The sequence below is a fragment of the Rana temporaria genome, chromosome 9, assembly GCF_905171775.1.
Source record: "Rana temporaria chromosome 9, aRanTem1.1, whole genome shotgun sequence".
NCBI lineage: Eukaryota > Metazoa > Chordata > Amphibia > Anura > Ranidae > Rana > Rana temporaria.
Window position 1 is genome coordinate 167,516,857 of NC_053497.1, and position 15,032 is coordinate 167,531,888.

The following is a 15,032-nucleotide window of genomic DNA, read 5'->3' on the forward strand; positions in this document are numbered from 1 at the left end:
TAAGTGCCGTATCCACAGCGCATTTGCGTCTAAATGTGCGCCAGCGTAACTTAAATTCAGAGGCGTAAGGCGGGGTTTTTGCAAGTGGGAAGGAAGTGGGCGTGCTTCATTGTAATGAGCCGTGACCCCATGCAAATGAGGCGCCGGCCCTACTGCGCATGCGCGCACGAATCGGGACCTCACTGGGCATGTGCAGAACTTATCTCGGCGCAATCAGTGAGATAGGTAAAAGGCCAAGTGTACTTAGTTTGAGGATCGCCCTGTGTCTAAAAAGCACCACACACACACACTTCCCTTGCTAAAGTATATCCCATTGTTCCCCTTCCATGAGCAATTTGCTTCTGCTCTGTTTGTTTGTGTGTTGGTAAGTTGTGTTTGTGAGAAAAGTGTTTGAGGAGTTGGAGAGTCTAGTTGTTGTTTGTGTTTGAGAAGTGTATTTATTTAATTTGTTTGTTATTGTTTTTGCTGATTGTTTTTTGCTGATTGTTTTTTGGTGTTTGTTTTTTGGTGTTTGTTTTTTGGTGTTTGTTTTTTGGTGTTTCTTTTTTGTTTGTTTGTTGGTGCGTGTTTCTTTTTGAATTACTATTAGCTGTGTCCTTGTGTGTTTAGATTTTCTTGATTTTTTTGTGGTATAGATTTTTGTCAGGTTTTTGGGTGTGTATTGTCGATTGTTTGTCGGGTGTGTTTGTTGTTGCTGGGTGGTGTATGAGATGCCCCCTAAACGCAGGAAGCTTAATTTCACCCTGGGAGAGAAGCAAATTCTTGCTCGGGGCATTGTGAAATATGGGCGATTTCTGCATGGCCCTGAGAGCCAGAACACCACCCCGGCCAGGAGGAGGCAGCTTCTTAAAAAGATAACGGACCAGATCAATGCGGCGGGGGGGGGGGAGACTAGGACCCCCGCTGGCATACAGAAAAAAATAAACGATCTGAGAAGCGTCGTCCGGACTAAGATGGCAAGGATCGACGCCCATACCAGGGGCACTGGAGGAGGGGGACCCTGCCCAGTCAGACTGACGGAGGAGGAATGGGCAGTGGCCCAGTGTTTCCACCCACAGCAGGTGGTGGGCCTGCCTGGCTATACGTCAGATGTTCCTAGGAGGACAGGTATGTTTTTTGGTTTATTCTCTGTTGATTAGCATGTGTGGGTGGGGGAAGGGAAGATGTGCCAAGTGTGTGGTTCCTCAAACATGTGATTGTTTTGTGTCCTCCACAGATGGCCAGGAGGTTACACGCCAGGAGGTTACACGCCAGGAGGTTACACGCCAGGAGGTTGGAGGCCAGGAGGTTCCACGCCAGGAGGTTGGAGGCCAGGAGGTTGGAGGCCAGGAGGTTGCAGGCCCATCGGGCCAGGCTGCAGCACCACCCCCAAGACAGGCAGATGATGAGTCCCAAGAAGGGCAGGATTCCCCAGGGGAGGGGATTGGCCAAACCTACACTCATGAGGAGGTTGAGGGGGAGGAGGTTGAGGTTGAGTGGGAGGAGGATGATGAGGGGGAGGAGGAGGAAAATATGCAGATTGGCCGGGAAGTCCTCCTGGCCACTGATATGATGACCTTTGAGTCTTCCCCTGAGACTACCCCTGAGGCTGGCACCAGTCAGGCCACCATCAGGGGTAGCCCCTCCCACTTCTCCCCCAACAGGCCTCCAGTCACCAGGGTCACTCTCTCCCCTCCTCCAGGCCCGCAAGACTCAGCGGCAGCCAGGGGGACAACCCAGGAGACCGTGGCTGTGGGCGAGCATCTGTCGGCCAGTGTGGTGAAGGACAATGCCCGGCAGACCCGCATTCTTGGTAAAATTCTGGAAAAACTGACGCAGATGGAGCACAGCCATGGTGAAATGATGGAGGCACTCGGTGATGTGGCCACCAACTCAACGGCGGTCATAACATGTTTGAATGACATACAGACCGCCACAACGCGCGTGGCCCATGAGCTGAGTGCCCTGACCCAGGCTGTGCAGGACAATACAAGGTCTGGCCAGGCCAATGCGGCTGCCCTCACTGCCTGTCTCACTCGCATTGCAGGGGCCATGGAGGGCAGGCCAGCAGGGGCGGCTCATCCTTCCCCAGCTCAACCCCCCCAGGAGGCTCCTCCTTCCCCAGCTCAACCCCCCCAGGAGGCTCCTCCTTCCCCAGCTCAACCCCCCCAGGAGGCTCCTCCTTCCCCAGCTCAACACCCCCAGGAGGCTCCTCCTTCCCCAGCTCAACACCCCCCCAATGGACATCCTCCGCGACGGCGTGGCCGTGGCCGTGGCCGTGGCCGTGCCCCTGCCCGTGCTCGTGCCCCTGCCCGTGCCCCTGCCCAGCCAAGGCGTAGCAATCGCCGCCGCTAAAAAATTTGCTGGGATACTTGTTTTTTTGGTTTATGCATTTTTTTTTTTTTTTATTTGGTCTTCTGTACTTATGATTTGGTTTATGTGTGTGAATGATGTGTGAATGTGGGGGGGTGGCATTCCTAAGAAATTAAGGTTGTCACCCTCAGTTTTGGTGGAGAAGGGATCCCCAGGACCAGGGAGAAGTGCAATCCCAGGTTCCTGAATGGTGTATGAATGCACAGTGACATAATTGGAGCCGTGGCGTGGCGTTACTGCTCCCAAGTCCCAAGGGGGGGGGGGGGGGGACTTGGATCTAATCCAATTCGATGTGCATGTGATGTGTCTGTGCAAGGAACCACAGTGGTGTGCATTCATGCATTATCATTGTGACTTTATTGATGTGCATTTACAGTGAAAAAATACATACTTATTGTGACATTAATCATGTGCATTTACAGTGAAAAAAAACATACTTATTGTGACATTAATCATGTGCATTTACTGGGAAAAAATGCCTTCTGCAAGGCGTCTCCTAGCTGTTGTGCCCTCAGCAGACCGGGTAGAGTTGGTTGGGATAGTATTGCCTGGGTCAGGGGTCAGGTCATTACATAAGTCAATATGCAGTCCCCTTCTGAGGGCAAAGTTATGGAGTATGCAACATGCCCCAATTATTTGACACACAAAGTCAGGGGAATACAGCAGGGTACCCCCAGACTTATCCAGGCATCTGAAGCGGGACTTCAGAAGCCCAAAGGTCCGTTCAACCACTCCCCGGGTTTGTATGTGCGCCTGGTTGTAGCGTTGCTCTCCTGGGGTTTGGGGGTTCCTGAATGGGGTCATTGGATGAGGTCCCAAGGCATATCCAGAGTCACCTGTAAGGGAAAAGACAGGAGGATATTAGTCATGCATGTGCCCCTTGTGATGTCAGCATCATGGGGGGGACATACCTGACACACATGTCACTCACCAATCAGCCAGCTGTCTCCATACATGTTCTGGTCAAAATCTCTTGAGATCTGTGTCTGCCGGTAAATGTAACTATCATGGCAGGATCCAGGAAATTTAGCACAGACGTGCCAGATGAGGCCATGGGCATCGACGATGACTTGCACATTAATGGAATGCCAGCCTTTACGATTCCGGAACATGTGCTCAGTATCATGGGGTGGTTGTAGTGCCACATGGGTACAATCAATGGCCCCGATGGTGCGTGGAAATCTGGCAAGGTTGTAAAAGTCGGTCATTGACTTTAAACGCTGATCCTCCTGGGTGGGTTTCTGAAACTGATTTCCCATGCGCAGCAGGATTGCAGGGACCACTTGGTGCACACACCTGCTGATGGAGGATTGTGCCATCCCAGCCACGCCTCCACTTGTGCGTTGGAATGAGCCAGTGGCCAGAAAATGCAAAGTGGCCAGTACTTTGGTGAGTGGCTGCAGGGCATGGGAGCGTTGGGTTGGACTGGTAATATCATCCTGAAGTATTGATGTTAATTCCAGGATGGCCTCACGGGTAAATCTGTAGGTGCGGTAAACTTCACAAGCAGGCATGCCAAACAAATCTTGCCGTGGGCGGTAGACCCTCTCCTGTGCCCTCATCCTCCTCCTCTGTGCCCTCCTCCTTCTTTGTGTCTCTATATCAACTAATGCAGCTAGTATCATTGCTGGTCCTGGCATTTTGGCAGAGAGATTTCAGTCCTGAACGTTTGTGTGCTGAGCTCTTCCTGAATGGTGTTGCTTCAGCAGACATTCAGACGGCATGTGTAAAATTAGGGCTGCTTTTATAATGTGTAAAATCCCACCAAAAAACTAACAGGTGCGCACAGGGCGTAATCTACGGCGCACACACTTAATTCTGTGGATCGCCCTATCTCCCTCATTTGCATCTTTGCCTATCAAATAAAGCGGCGTGCCTAGCGTAATTTGCGCACGAGAATGCGCCAGCGTAATATTTTTAGGTAGGACGGAAAAGCCCGAATTTCAGGCGCTTCTCGTTTTGAGGATCGGGCGCAAAGATACACGCCGTGTAAATTTAGAAAAATCGAGTTAAGTCGGCGTATCTCTTTTGTGGATCTGGCCCATTGTGTTTTGCCAGTGAGTACAATGATCAGTGTTGCTTACTTTAGCTGGCAGCACTGATTGTTTTAAGAAAAAAAAAACAGGCTGGTTGTACTCAAGTTGATTAATAGATTGACTTGTGTAAAACCAGCTAGCCCATACATCGATTGACTATGGCTGGTCTCTGCATAATTGGCGTAATTTCAATCCATGTATGACCCGCTTAACCACTACTCAGTCCCTAAATATCCTTCCACTCCTGTACATAGTGCTCACTGTCATACTCTCCACACTCCTCTCCTGTACATAGTGCCCACTGTCATACTCTCCACACTTCTCTCCTATACATAGTACCCACTGTCATACCCTACACACTCCTCTCCTGTACATAGTGCCCACTGTCATACCCTCCACACTCCTCTCCTATACATAGCGCCCACTGTCATACCCTTCACACTCCTCTCCTGTACATAGTGCCTGCTGTCATACACTTCTCTCCTGTACTTAGTGCCCACTGTCGCACCCTCCACACTCCTCTCATGTACATACTGCTCACTGTCATACCCTCCACACTCCTCTCCTATACATAGTGCCCACTGTCATACCCTCCACACTCCTCTCCTATACAAAGAGCCCACTATCATACCGTCTACATTCCTCTCCTGTACATACTGCCCACTGTCATACCCTCCACACTCCTCTCCTGTACATACTGCCCCATCATACCATCCACACTTCTCTCTGGTACGTACTACCCTCTGTCATACCCCTTCACTCTTCCTGTACATACTGCCCATTGTCATACCCTTCACACTCCTCTCCTGTACATAGTGCTTTTTTCCGTACCCTTTGCACTCCTCTCCTGTACATAGTGCCCACTGTTCGACCCTCCACATTCCTCTCCCTCACCTGCACATACTTCCCACTTATATACCGTCCATACTCCTCCCCTATGTCGCTTACCCACAAAAACAGTTATTTAAAATTATAATGAATATCCTCAATGTTACCAGCTCTAGAATGGACACACTTTTGTTAGTTCAACTAAAGGAAATATCAGTTCTCATATTTTTTCTGCCCCATTATTAGTACTCCTTTAATTTTGTGATTACTACTATGATGTATAGAGGAACATCGGGGATCTCAGCTACTCTAAATATAGCACTTATATAAAAAAGTGGCCCTGAAAATATTTTTTAAATGTTGGCAACTGTGCACTTAGGCACTGCCCAAGGGCCACCGTCCACCGGGTCAGTAGGGGGCCCCATGAGAGGCTCCTGGGATCCTGTGATAATAAAGCGGTAGTAAACTTTCCTGACATTACTACTTTTTAGAGGCCCTGGGGTAGGTTATGCCACAACGTACAAGTATGCACAGCATATTAGCACATTAGTGTACACTTCAATTTTCAGACTGAGCCCTCCAGTGCTGCGCTGAATCAGGCGGGGCCCGGGCGCTTCCATCTTCACCCGGTCTTCCTTCTGGGTTCTGTGCCTTTGGTCACTTGCCTTGGCTGGGCTGCGTTCATGTCATTCCCACGCATTTATTTATTATTTATTACACCCCATTCACACCTCCACGACAAAACGCCCGACGCCGGCCGCTCGTGCCGCTGGAGGGGAGAATTCCCATTGCTGTCTATGAGATGGTTCACATCTCATAGACGCCGTACACCTGCGGCATGAAAAAAAGTCCCGGACCCTTTTTTTGGCGTTCGGCCATACAAAGCAATAGGAAGGATTTGTAAAAAAAAAGTTACACTATTCGCAGCAAAATACGCCGCGTATGCGGCGTTACTTGTCGCGGAGGTGTGAATGCAGCCTAAAAGGCCCCACCAAAATCCTCAGCACCAGGCCCATGATGTTCTTAATCTGGCCCTGCTCACAGCACACCACACTGGTGATTGGAGGGGGGAGGGGGGGGGGTTGAGTCAGATAACAGGGACTCTGGGGGGGAGACAGAAAGGAGCTTTGGATTGAGAACACACACTACAGTCACAGTGTATTCTTTACAACCAAATGCCGCCGCTGCTGCTGTCTCACAGTGACAGGTGTGCTGATAGTCCCCCCTGCCCAAATGGTCTGTCCCTGTTCAGGGCTGAATCATGTGTCTGGGTTACAGGCAGTACAAAACCCGGGCAGATGATTCAAGACCCGTACAAACCGGGTGAATTCCGGACAGGTGGCAACCCTATTCACGCTTTACCTCAATTTCCTGCATCAGGTCTGCAGGCACGTACGGGAACTCCCATCTGTAATCCTTGGCCACCGTCCTCATAAAGATACGCTGCAGGCGCGCCAACTTAGGTAGAGTATGAGGGTCTCCAAAGCCTTGTAACACGATGGCATCAGGAGCCCTCTTAATTACTGGTACAAGAGCAGAACTTTGGGGGCTGGCGACACTGGCGCTGGGCGCACCAACTCCCCACGTCAGTTGTGGTGCACTTGCGCTCAGTGCGCTCCGGCCAGAGCGTTCTTCCACCTTTGGGACCTTCTGGCTCGGGAACCTCCTCCAAATCGAGACTCGGGAAATTCGGGCTCGAACCATTTGTTCGGGTCCAGGTCTGAGGATGCATACTCCTCCGCAGGCAAGTAGGTGCGCTGACTAATAGGGACATCGGTTCGATCCCTCGGGCAGACTGGTAGTCCTCTACCACAGCCGTGGGAGGCCTGTTCGGGGCCTATGCTAGCCCTAGCGTGCCACACAGACACCACAGTAGATGGTGTCGCCTCCGGTACGGCATCAGCTTCCATACCGGCACATTCTCTCCCTCATCCGTGTCGCTTACCTCCAAATGAACTATTAGGGCAGCAGTCGATGGCAGAGTCAGTGTGGATGAGATGGTCACAATCTCCGAATCGGCAACTACCGAAGATGGTGAGGGCTCCGGCCATGGGGCCTCCTCCTCTGCGGTCACAGTCCCGGCAGTCCAGTCCACCTTGTACTCCCGGGGAGCTTTGGTCTGTGGCTCAATCTGGAACAAATAGGCCCTGCACTTTTTGCACCGGATGAAGGACAGGATCCGGACGGCCAGCTCCGAGCAGCGGGGCAGGACAGTCCGAGGTCCGACGCGCCTCCACTCGAGAACAACACAAATCTTCCCTGGGTCCGCATCCGGACCCGGACACGTAGGGCGGCGTATGTTTCAGCCGGCGTAGCGTATCGTATTTACACTACGCCGCTGTAAGTCAGAGAGGCAAGTGCTGTATTCACAAAGCACTTGCCTCCTAAGTTACGGCGGCGTAGCGTAAATGGGCCGGCGTAAGCGCGCCTAATTCAAATTGTAAAGAGGTGGGCGTGTTTTATGTAAATTAACCATGACCCCACGTAAATGACGTTTTGAACGAACGGCGCAATGAGCTGTCTGTGGAAGTATCCCAGTGCGCATGCTCCAAATTACGCCGCAAGGACTTATTGGTTTCGACGTGAACGTAAATTACGTCCAGCCCCATTCACGGACGACTTATGCAAATGACGTAAAAATTTCAAAATTCGACGCGGGACCAACGTCCATACTTAACATTGGCTAGGCCAGCTTTTTGTTCGACTAACTTTACGCCTGAAAACGCCTTACGTAAACGGCGTATCTTTACTGCGACGGGCAAGCGTACGTTCGTGAATAGGCGTATCTCGCTGATTTACGCATTCTAGGCGTAAATGAGCGTTCACACCCTTAGCGGCTGGCCTAAGTAGAAAGCTAAGATACGACGGCGCAGGCCATCGTATCTTAGCTAAGATTTAAGTGTATCTCATTTTGATGAAGATGCGACAGCTTAGATTCAGAGTTACGACGGCTTATCTACTGATACGCCGGCTTAACTCTTTCTGAATCTAGCTATTTGTCTGTGACTTAAAATGCACCTGTGCCCAGAAAATGCATAATAAAGTGTTTACATTATCTGCACAAGCACTAAAGGCACCTTAAAGGGGAACTCTAGGTAAATTGATTTAAGTAAGTTCTTCTGTATAAAAGAGTTACCTCTGATGAGGTGTACACCTCCTCCAGGACTGCTGCCTGTTAATAAAAGTTCATACTTTCATTCATGTCAGATAGTTCAGCTCCTGCCCCATGTACATTTACTGTAGCAGTGCAAAATCATGTACATGATTTCACATCAGGGGGTTTGGGACGCCCACCGCCAGCGACCCACTCCCGTTGTGATTGGACACAGCAGGAGCCAATCAGCGGGTCCGGTGTTCGACAGCACCCAGCATTCCCGAGAGAGGCAGAACAGCGGTCTGCCTATGTAAGCAAGGCAGATCTCGGTTCTGGGGAAGATGGAGATCTTCTGTTTCTGTTAAGCAGGAATGCGGATCTCTATCTTCCCACAGTACAAGCACATCCTCCACACAGTTAGAAAGCACTCCCAGGGAGCACATTTAACCCTTTGATTGCTCCTGATGTTAACCCCTTCCCAGCCAGTGTCATTCGTACAATGACAGTGCATTTTTTTTTGCACTGATCACTGTATTGGTGTCACTCGTCCCCCAAAAAGTATCACTTAGGCTGCATTCACACTATAACGCGGCGCATTTTGCAGCGATTTGTAAACTTTTTTTTTTTACAAAACATTTACATTGATGTCTATGCCGAACGCTGCCTGAAAAAAAGGGTCCGGGACTTGTTTTTTTAGGCGGCAGGCGTACGGCGTTTGGCGTGAGATGTGAACCATCTCATAGACATCAATGTAAATTCGCCCCTCCAGCGGCACGAGCGTCGGGCGTAAATACGCCTAGGTGTGAATGCAGCCTTAGGCCGGGTACTCACGACCAAACATGTATGGTGAAAGCGGTCCGTCGGACCGTTTTCACCATACATGTCTGCCAGAGGGCTTCTGTACGATGGTTGTACACACCATCGTACAGAAGTCCGCGCGTAAACAATACGCGGGGCGTGTCCGCGGTGTCGCCGCGTCGATGACGCGGTGTCGCCGCGACAATGACGCGGCGACATGGGCGGCCCGCCTTTAAAATGCTTCCACGCATGCGTCGAAGTCATTCGACGCATGCGAGGGACGGCGGGCGCCTGGACATGTACGGTAGGTCTGTACTGACGACCGTACATGTCCGAGCGGGCAGAATTCCAGCGGACTGTTTTAAAACAAGTCCAGGAATATTTGTCTGCTGGGAAAAGGCCCGGCGGGCAAATGTTTGCTGGAATTCGGCCCGCTCGCGCCCACACACGACCAAACATGTCTGCTGAAACTGGCCTGCGGGCCAGTTTCAGCAGACATGTTTGCTCGTGAGTATGGGGCCTTAGGGTCAGATTTGTCTGCCGTAATGTCGCAGTTCTGCTAAAAATCACTGATCGCCGCTATTATTAGTGTCTGGGAAATATTAAGTTTCTCCTCTAGCAAATAATTTCCTTGCGCTTAAAAGCAAAATTTACGGATGTTGGTAAATGTGAGTGCTCCCCCCGTCCTAATTTTTTGATTCACAAATATAGCTCTCTTGTATAATGCCGGGTTCAGCGCGCTGGAGTATCTCTTAGTAACACAGACATAAATGCTGGTATTACATTGAGCTTAGCAGAGTCCTCTCTAGGAAAGCCTGCTCCCTTTATTTATAGTGTCAACATGAGTAACAAAAGAAGGTGGTGGCTTTACAAAACAGCCAATCAGACATTTTGTTTTCTTTCAAAAGAACCAATCACAGACATGTATATATTCAAATAGAATGCTAGCAGTGATGTGAGCAAACGGCTGGGTATAGAGGCCATGCTCTCTGTGAGACAAATCAGTGACATCACACGCACAGCCACGTCCCCCCCCACAGTAAGAACCCTCCCTTAGTATACACTTAACCCCTACAGCTCCCCTCCTGGTTAACCCCTTCACTGCCAGTGTCATTTTCACAGTAATCATTGCATTTTTATAAGCGCTTTTTTTAGCACCTGCCTCCTGGGCCGGGCCTTTTGGCTAGGACCGGAGGAATTTTTTATTCCTGGCCAGAGGGCCTGGTCATTGTTGAACACAATGGCCACTTCTTTCACTCTCCTCTTCACTATCCCTTTCCCCCACTTTATTTAAGTTATTGCCTATGTTTTGTCACGTTTTTGTCTTTTTTTGTTGTGCACGTTTTGTGACACTGTGTGATCAGTAGGGTGCCGGTCCTCGGGCCAGCCCTGAACGTCTTGGGAGTAGGTGGACATGGCCTTCTGGCTTAGTTCACTTGCTCTCATGGGGTCTCCCTTCGGGGGAGCCCCACCTAGTACTGGGAGGGTTCTGTTTCGGCAGTCCCTCCGAGGAAGTTGGGTCCGTGTCGGCTTCGGTTGCTCGGACCACAGTACCTTAGTCCCCGTCTGGAGCCTAACGCCCCGGGGGATCAGGGTTTGGGTCCCTCTTCACAGGAGGACCACTTGACGTTGCACCCGTCTGCACGTTTTTGTGAACACTCTTTATGTGTGTGCACATTTTTCTGCACCGGGTGGAGTTTTTGGGTGTGTTCACACGCCATAGGCTTTTCAAAAAAAAAAAAAAAAAAAAACTTTTCGCTGTGAAAATTATAATGGTCCCAAAAATGTGTCAAAAGTGTCCGATGTGTCCGCCATAATGTCGCAGTCACGAAAAAAATCACTGATCACCGCCATTAGTAGTAAAAAATAAAATATTAATAAAAATGCCATAAAACTATCCCCTATTTTGTAAACGCTATAAATTTTTGCGCAAATCAATCAATAAACGCTTATTGTGATTTATGTTAACCAAAAATAGGTAGAATACGTATCGGCCTAAACTGAGGGAAAAAAAAGTTTTATATATATATTTTTGGGGATATTTATTATAGCAAAAAGTAAAAAATATTGGGCTAGATTCAGGTATCTGCGCCTGATCTTACGGCGGCGCAGCATATCGTATTTACGCTACGCCGCCGCAACTTACAGGAGCAAGTGCAGTATTCACAAAGCAATAGTATCGTAAATGGGGCCGGCGTAAGCGCGCATAATTCAAATGTGTAAGGGGGCGTGTTTTATGTTAATGTGTGTTGACCTGACGTGATTGACGTTTTGTACGAGCGGCGCATGCGCCGTCCGTGTACATATCCCAGTGTGCATTGCTCCAAATGACGTCTCAAGGACGTCATTGGTTTCGACTTAAACGTAAATTACGTCCAGCCCTATTCGCGAACGACTTACGCAAACAACGTAAAAAATTCAAAAATCGAAGCGGGAAGGACATCCATACTTAACATTGCATACGCCTCATAGAAGCAGGCACAACGTTACGCCGAAAAAGCCTCACGCAAACGATGTAAAAAACGAATGCCGGGCGCACGTACGTTTGTGAATCGACGTAACTAGGTAATTTGCATATTCTACGCCGAAAACAACGGAAGCGCCACCTAGCGGCCAGCGTGAGAATGCACCCTAAGATACAACGGCGTAATAGAATTACGCCAGTCGGATCTTAGGCTAATGACGGCGTATCTAGCTGTCTGAATACAGAAAGTAGATACGCCGGCGCAGCTTTGAATTTACGCGGCGTATCTATGGATACGCCGGCGTAATTCTTTGCTGAATCCAGCCCATTGTTTTTTTTTTTTTTAATTGTCGCTCTATTTTTGTTTATAGCGCAAAAAATAAAAAAAAAGCAGAGGTGATCAAATACCACCAAAAGAAAGCTCTATTTGTGGGAAAAAAAGCACACCAATTTTGTTTGGGAGCCATGTTGCACGACCGCACAATTGTCAGTTAAAGCGACGCAGTGCCGAATCGCAAAAAGGGGCCAGGTCCTTTACTTGAATATTGTTCCAGGGCTTAAGTGGTTAATGCAGTCGACAAGAAGTGGTCAGTCCCTTGCTGAGGCATAAATAAATGTCCCTAAAAGGAGCGTGCAAATCTGCTGTGTCCATGGGAAGGTTTTCGTGCCAATGGTCTTCCACCAACATCTGTATGTGCGAATACGCTCACAAAACAGACACTGGGGGACATCTGGCAACATACATTAAAAAAAAATTCCACAACACTAGTAAAAAAAATAAAAATAAAAATTACATAAAATATGTCCCATTTATTTGTGTACAGCATCGCATGACCATGCAATTGTCAGTTAAAGTAACGCAGTGCCGAATCGCAAAAAATAGCCTGGTCAGGAAGTGGGGGGTAAATCTTCCAGAGCTGAAGTGGCTAGCTGTACTTCCAACCTGCTGTGGATATGAGTGCTGTGGTTCTTTTAGAAGCCCTAGTGTTGTTTGTCCACTCCCTCCACCCTTGGCCATTCTATTTATTTATCTCATGGGATGCATGATGATTAAATGACTAGCCGTCTTATCTTGCTGGGTTTAAAAATCACAAAGAAGTTTAAAGGGTCCACCCAAAAGAGCCAGAAACTCAACTCAAAAATCTCAGCAACACTCTCCAAGAGGTTTAAGAACCTGCTTATATCTCCAGAATCTATCACTGAAATATCACCTTTTGAGTAGCCTGGTGCCCCGTACACACGATCGATTTTCCCGTCTGAAAAACTGTGATGAGAGCTTTTAGTCGGGAATCCCGACCGTGTGTATGCTCCATCTGACCTTTTCCCACAGGAAAACTGCCGGGGGAAAAAAAAGAGCAGGATCTCTTTTTTTCCACCATCAGGAAAAATCCTAGCGGGAAAACCGCTCGTCTGTATGCTTTTCCGACAAGAAAAAACGTGCATGCTCTTTTACGTCACCGTGTTCTTGGCAGTCAATATTTAACCAAACTTTTGTGTGACTGTGTGTATGCAAGGCAGGCTTGAGAGGAATTCTTTTTTTCCGACGGGAAAAACGCTCGTGTGTATGGGGCATAAGGTTTCCTTCAGATGACCCAGTTTTCCTCCACAATTAAAAAAAAAACATTCTGGTAGTGGCTTCCACTGAAATTGGTCAAATAGTGTATATGACTCAGGTAGGGGGTACATTAGATTGTAAGCTATTGATTATTCTGTATTCTTTGCAACTTACTGTTTCAAAACAGTCAACACTATTTACATAAATACATATAGAAAAGTTGTAGTTCTGATGGTGTTTGTGTAAATAAAAATCCCCTTTGACATTTTTTCAATATTTTTCATTATTGATAAGCACAGTAACTGAAATGTCAAAATATAAACACAAATAAAAATGTCCAAAAAAAATCTGTAATGTATTTCTAGTAAAACATATTTTTTTTGCATTCACTAATGTCTTAACAACATGTATTATGTTTAAAGTTTCAACTTACGTTTCACGGCTTCTCCGCTGTGTAGACAGAACACACTTATCATCAATAACACACATTTTTTTGCAGGCATTTTGTTCTTGTAGTGAAACAACACAACTTCAGAAGGATTCTAATAAGCGTCCGCAGTTCACGTAGATTTGAGCAAGAGCAACTCCGCCCAAGACATAAAAAGAAAGCAATTTTCTCTGTTTTTCAGCCAATAGGAATATTTGTTGCTTATTACACAATAGTTGCTGGGTAGATGGCTTTGGTTACATGTACATGCATGAAAGAGAGGTATCAGTTATTCAACAGCAAATCCTTCTGTAGTAAGGTTAAATGGCACCTAAACACACTTGGTGCGATTTGTCATTTTTTGCAGAGCATTTTGGGATTGCGGACGTTATCGCAGCGATTCTGTCTGAGATTCAAAATGCCCAGGTGTGGACAGAGCTATAGGACTGGTTTACACCTAACCGTATACTGAATAGCACAGGAGTGCAGTCCACATTCCTGCGCCGAACCAGTGCAGTGCAATTTTCATGGGCTGAAATTGCAGTGGATCACACCAAAAGTAGTGCATACACTGTTCAGGGAAATCTCATTGGTATGGATTCAAGAAGCAAATTGCGCCTGTGTAACCATAGTTACGCAGCGCAATTGCTTACTTGCCCCGGTGTAATGAATGCTCCTGATTCAGGAACCTCGTTACGCCGACTGCAGCCTAAGATATGCACGGCATAAGGCTCTTATGCCTGCATATCTTAGGCTGCATTCTTGCGATGGCCGCTAGGTGGCGTTCCCGTTGTGCTCAGCGTATAGTATGCAAATTGCATACTAACGCCGATTCACAACGTTACGCGAGCCCTGCGTACGCAGTTTACTTTGTTTCCGTACGGCGGTTTTCGCGTAAGGCTGCCCCTGCTATTAGCAGGGGCAGCCAATGTTACGTATACCCGTCGTTCCCGCGTCGCTAAATTTCAAATTTACGTAGTTTGCGTAAGTGATTCGTGAATGGCGCTGGACGCCATTCACGTTCACTTTGAAGCAAATAACGTACTTGCGACGTCATTTGACGCAATGCACGTCGGGAAAATTTCCCGACGGAGCATGCGCTCTACGATCGGCGCGGGAACGCGCCTAATTTAAATGATTCCCGCCCCCTACGGGATCATTTAAATTGAGCGCGCTTACGCCGGGCATTTTGCCGGCGTGCCCACGCAATTTACGGATCTACTGCTCCGTGAATCAAGGGCAGCGCAGTAAATTTGCGGGGGCGCAGGGCAAAAATGTTGCCCTGCGCCTCCGTAAAAAAAGCGCAAATCTACCTGAATCCAGACCATCATTTTCAATGGTAACAGCATGGTGCCATTTTGGAAAAGGTTCCTTGCACTACTTTGGTATGATTTACAGTGCTAATTGGCCCCATAGCGTACACTGTGCATCCCTGTGCATTTCACATGAGATCCGGGTGCAGTGCAATTTCAGTCCAT

At 48.3% G+C, this 15,032-nt stretch overlaps 1 protein-coding gene across 1 annotated transcript in view; it reads right to left on the minus strand.

Annotated features, from left to right (window-relative positions):
• Positions 1-13,683, minus strand: part of LOC120914303 (RLA class II histocompatibility antigen, DP alpha-1 chain-like) — a 62,807-nt gene extending 49,124 nt beyond the window's left edge. Inside the window, exon 1 of the mRNA XM_040324938.1 lies at positions 13,561-13,683. Coding sequence (XP_040180872.1) covers positions 13,561-13,630 — 70 coding nt within the window. The 5' untranslated portion in view covers positions 13,631-13,683. The remainder of the gene's footprint in view (positions 1-13,560) is intronic.
• Between the last annotated feature and the right edge of the window lie 1,349 nt (positions 13,684-15,032).